The sequence below is a fragment of the Chiloscyllium plagiosum genome, chromosome 20, assembly GCF_004010195.1.
Source record: "Chiloscyllium plagiosum isolate BGI_BamShark_2017 chromosome 20, ASM401019v2, whole genome shotgun sequence".
Taxonomy (NCBI): Eukaryota; Metazoa; Chordata; class Chondrichthyes; order Orectolobiformes; family Hemiscylliidae; genus Chiloscyllium; species Chiloscyllium plagiosum.
In genome coordinates this window covers 24543585-24546454 of record NC_057729.1, presented here as the reverse complement: position 1 = coordinate 24546454, position 2870 = coordinate 24543585, and the positions used below count along the sequence as shown (strand labels likewise).

At 47.8% G+C, this 2870-nt stretch overlaps 1 protein-coding gene across 1 annotated transcript in view; it reads right to left on the bottom strand.

Annotated features, from left to right (window-relative positions):
• bpnt2 (3'(2'), 5'-bisphosphate nucleotidase 2) overlaps positions 1–782 on the bottom strand; it is a 53900-nt gene extending 53118 nt beyond the window's left edge. Inside the window, exon 1 of the mRNA XM_043710294.1 lies at positions 358–782. Coding sequence (XP_043566229.1) covers positions 358–690 — 333 coding nt within the window. The 5' untranslated portion in view covers positions 691–782. The remainder of the gene's footprint in view (positions 1–357) is intronic.
• Between the last annotated feature and the right edge of the window lie 2088 nt (positions 783–2870).

Here is a 2870-nt window from a genome sequence, read left to right as displayed (position 1 = left end):
TGCCCCGGTACTGACCCAGGACAGTGCACAGCTCCCCCGGTACTGACCCAGGACAGTGCGCAGCTGCCCCGGTACTGACCCAGGACAGTGCACAGCTCCCCCGGTACTGACCCAGGACAGTGCACAGCTGCCCCGGTACTGAACCAGGACAGTGCACAGCCACAGCTCCCCCGGTACTGACCCAGGACAGTGCGCAGCTGCCCCGGTCCTGACCCAGGACAGTGCGCAGCTCCCCCGGTACTGGCCCAGGACAGTGCGCAGCTGCCCCGGTACTGACCCAGGACAGTGCACAGCTGCCCCGGTACTGAACCAGGACAGTGCGCAGCACACTCTGAGTCCAAGCGCCTATTTGCTCACCTTGATGTCTGGGAATGTGTTCCTGAACAAACTGGTCATCCTGCGGTGCGAGAGCAAATCGCCGCTGGTCACCATCTCGTCCGCGCCCTCTTTGGTTTTCCCTTTGGACCTCTGGTGGAGGGAGTCCGACTCCTTGACTTCCCGCACGGCTCTGCCTCCTTCCTCCGCCGCCCGGATGGCCACGGACAGGAGCTGGCGGAGATCCACCCTCCCCTGGGCGCTCTCCAGCGCCGTGCTGCCGAACCTGGAGTACAGGTAATAGATCATACCGGTGCACAGCAGGATGCAGAGCAGCAGCCGGCCCCGGGACACACTCACCCCCATTGGAGCCATCAAACCTCCCCCCAGCACTGCCTCCCTGCCCCTCACAACAAGCCGCTTCAACACACCCCAACAGGCTCACTCCCCTTCCCCAGCCGACAGCGAATCGAACGAGTTTCCTTAGAAAACGTATGCGGAAGTAAAGCAGGAAACAAGCCCTGCAGAGTGTCTGTGCATCGGAGAGATCCATCCCTCAGTAAAAGCACCCTCTGCCCTAACCAGATGCATCATTGATGTTTATCCCCTTCCTACACTCGATGTGGTATATTAATGTCGCATTTTAAATGTACAGAAGTTGCCCTCTGGCTTCCCTGAGTCCAACTAAAGTCAAGAGGACAATAAATCAAAAGAAAAACCCGGTAAAACTTGTGAAAATTGCACCCTGGTTGGACTTGTATTGAGTACTACACAACGGCGCTCCAGTGCGACCAACACGTTGCTAGCTACGTATTACTGTTTTTCGGACGTTCACTTACACTGATTCCAGAGATGGGAGGGTTTGCCTCACACAGAGAGATTGAGAAGTTGAGGTCCATACTGGCTAGAGTTTACTAAAAAAAATGCAAGGAGATCGAATTGAGGTATATTAAGATGATAAAGGGGATTGGCAAATGTGCTGGAGCAATTACATCTGAAATAACCCCAAAGAATTGCACATGCCGTAAATCCGACACAGAAAAATTGCTGAGGGGTGGGGGTAAATCACAACAGGTTTGGCAACATCTGTGAAGAGAAAGCAGAGTTAACGTTTCGGGTCCGGTGACCCTTCTTCAGAACTGATGGAAGCAAGGAAAAGGTTGGTATATATATGCTGAAGGTGGGGAGGGAGCAGGAGTCACTTATATGTGGGGAAGAAGCCCACAGAAAGTGGAACAATAGTTGTACAGACAAGTTAATGGGTAAAAGGCAGTCTTTGGGGAATGAATAGCTGCAGTGTGGACCATTCAGGAGATGATGGGCAGATAGGTCTGAGACAAGAAGTCGAGAGGATTTTGTTTTATTATTCATTCATGGGTTGGGCCAGCATTTGTTGCCCATCTTTAATTTGCCCAGAGAATGGTTGAGAGCTGTTTTCTTGAACAGCTCTAATAGTTGGGGCATAGATACATATAGAAGAAACAATGACATTATTACATGCCAGGATGATATGTGGCTTGGAGGGAACTTGGAAGTGTTTCCAAGTATCTGTTGCCTTTGTCCTACTAGATGGTAGTGGTTGTGGGTTTGGCAGGTGCTGTCACAAAAGCCTGTCTGAGTGACTGCGGTGCAGGATCTGACCCATATAACCACCAATGGTAGGACTGACAGAGAATGGGATTCTGCAAGATAGCAGGACCAAAGAAAATGGTAGTTTGAGCAGTCTAATGGTAGTGAAGGAGTTTGTAGAGGTAGGTAAAGTTAAATGTTCAAGTTTTAGAAGCAGGGTTGAACCATAGAGCTGCCTGAAGTCTCTGAGTCTAGCTCAGAACAACTCTCTCCAACTTTCTCCAATGTGTGAAACTTGCAAGGATCTAAGAAGCAAGGGATTTTCATTCTCTGTGTTCAATCTCACACCCATTTTTTTGTCTATGCTGACACTATTGCTTTAATCCAATGAGTATTTGATTTGTTAGCAAAATTACTTTGTGACACTTTATCAAATTGCTTTCAAAAGTTTGCACACACATCAACCACACTAATCTCATTAGCCTTCTCTCTTGCTTCACCAAAGAATTCAATCAAGTTAGTCAGACACAACTTACTTTTAACAATTCTGTTCTGATCTTCAGTTATTAATCCACATTTTTCTATTTGCTAATAATTTTATCCTAATGACTGCCTCTAAAAGTCTCCCCCCTGTCAACATTCGGTTGATTGGTCTGTCGTTGCATGTACCATTCTCCCTCATTGTAAAACGGTATGCAACATTTACAATCCTTCAGTCCTATCCCTTCAATCACATTTCCAATAGTGATTAGTGAAATGTAGACACACGCTCCACAATCTTCGCACTTACTTGCCTCCTATCCGGACTTGATGACTTGTCTACATTTAAGAGTGCCACCCTTTTAAGTGTGTCATCTTTATGTATTTTATCATATCAAATATTGCTACTGCCTTCTCTATTACTGCTATTGGCAGCACCAACTTCCCTAGTGGAAATATATCCAAACTACTCATTCAGTACCTCAGCCAAGCTCTCTGATTCGAAA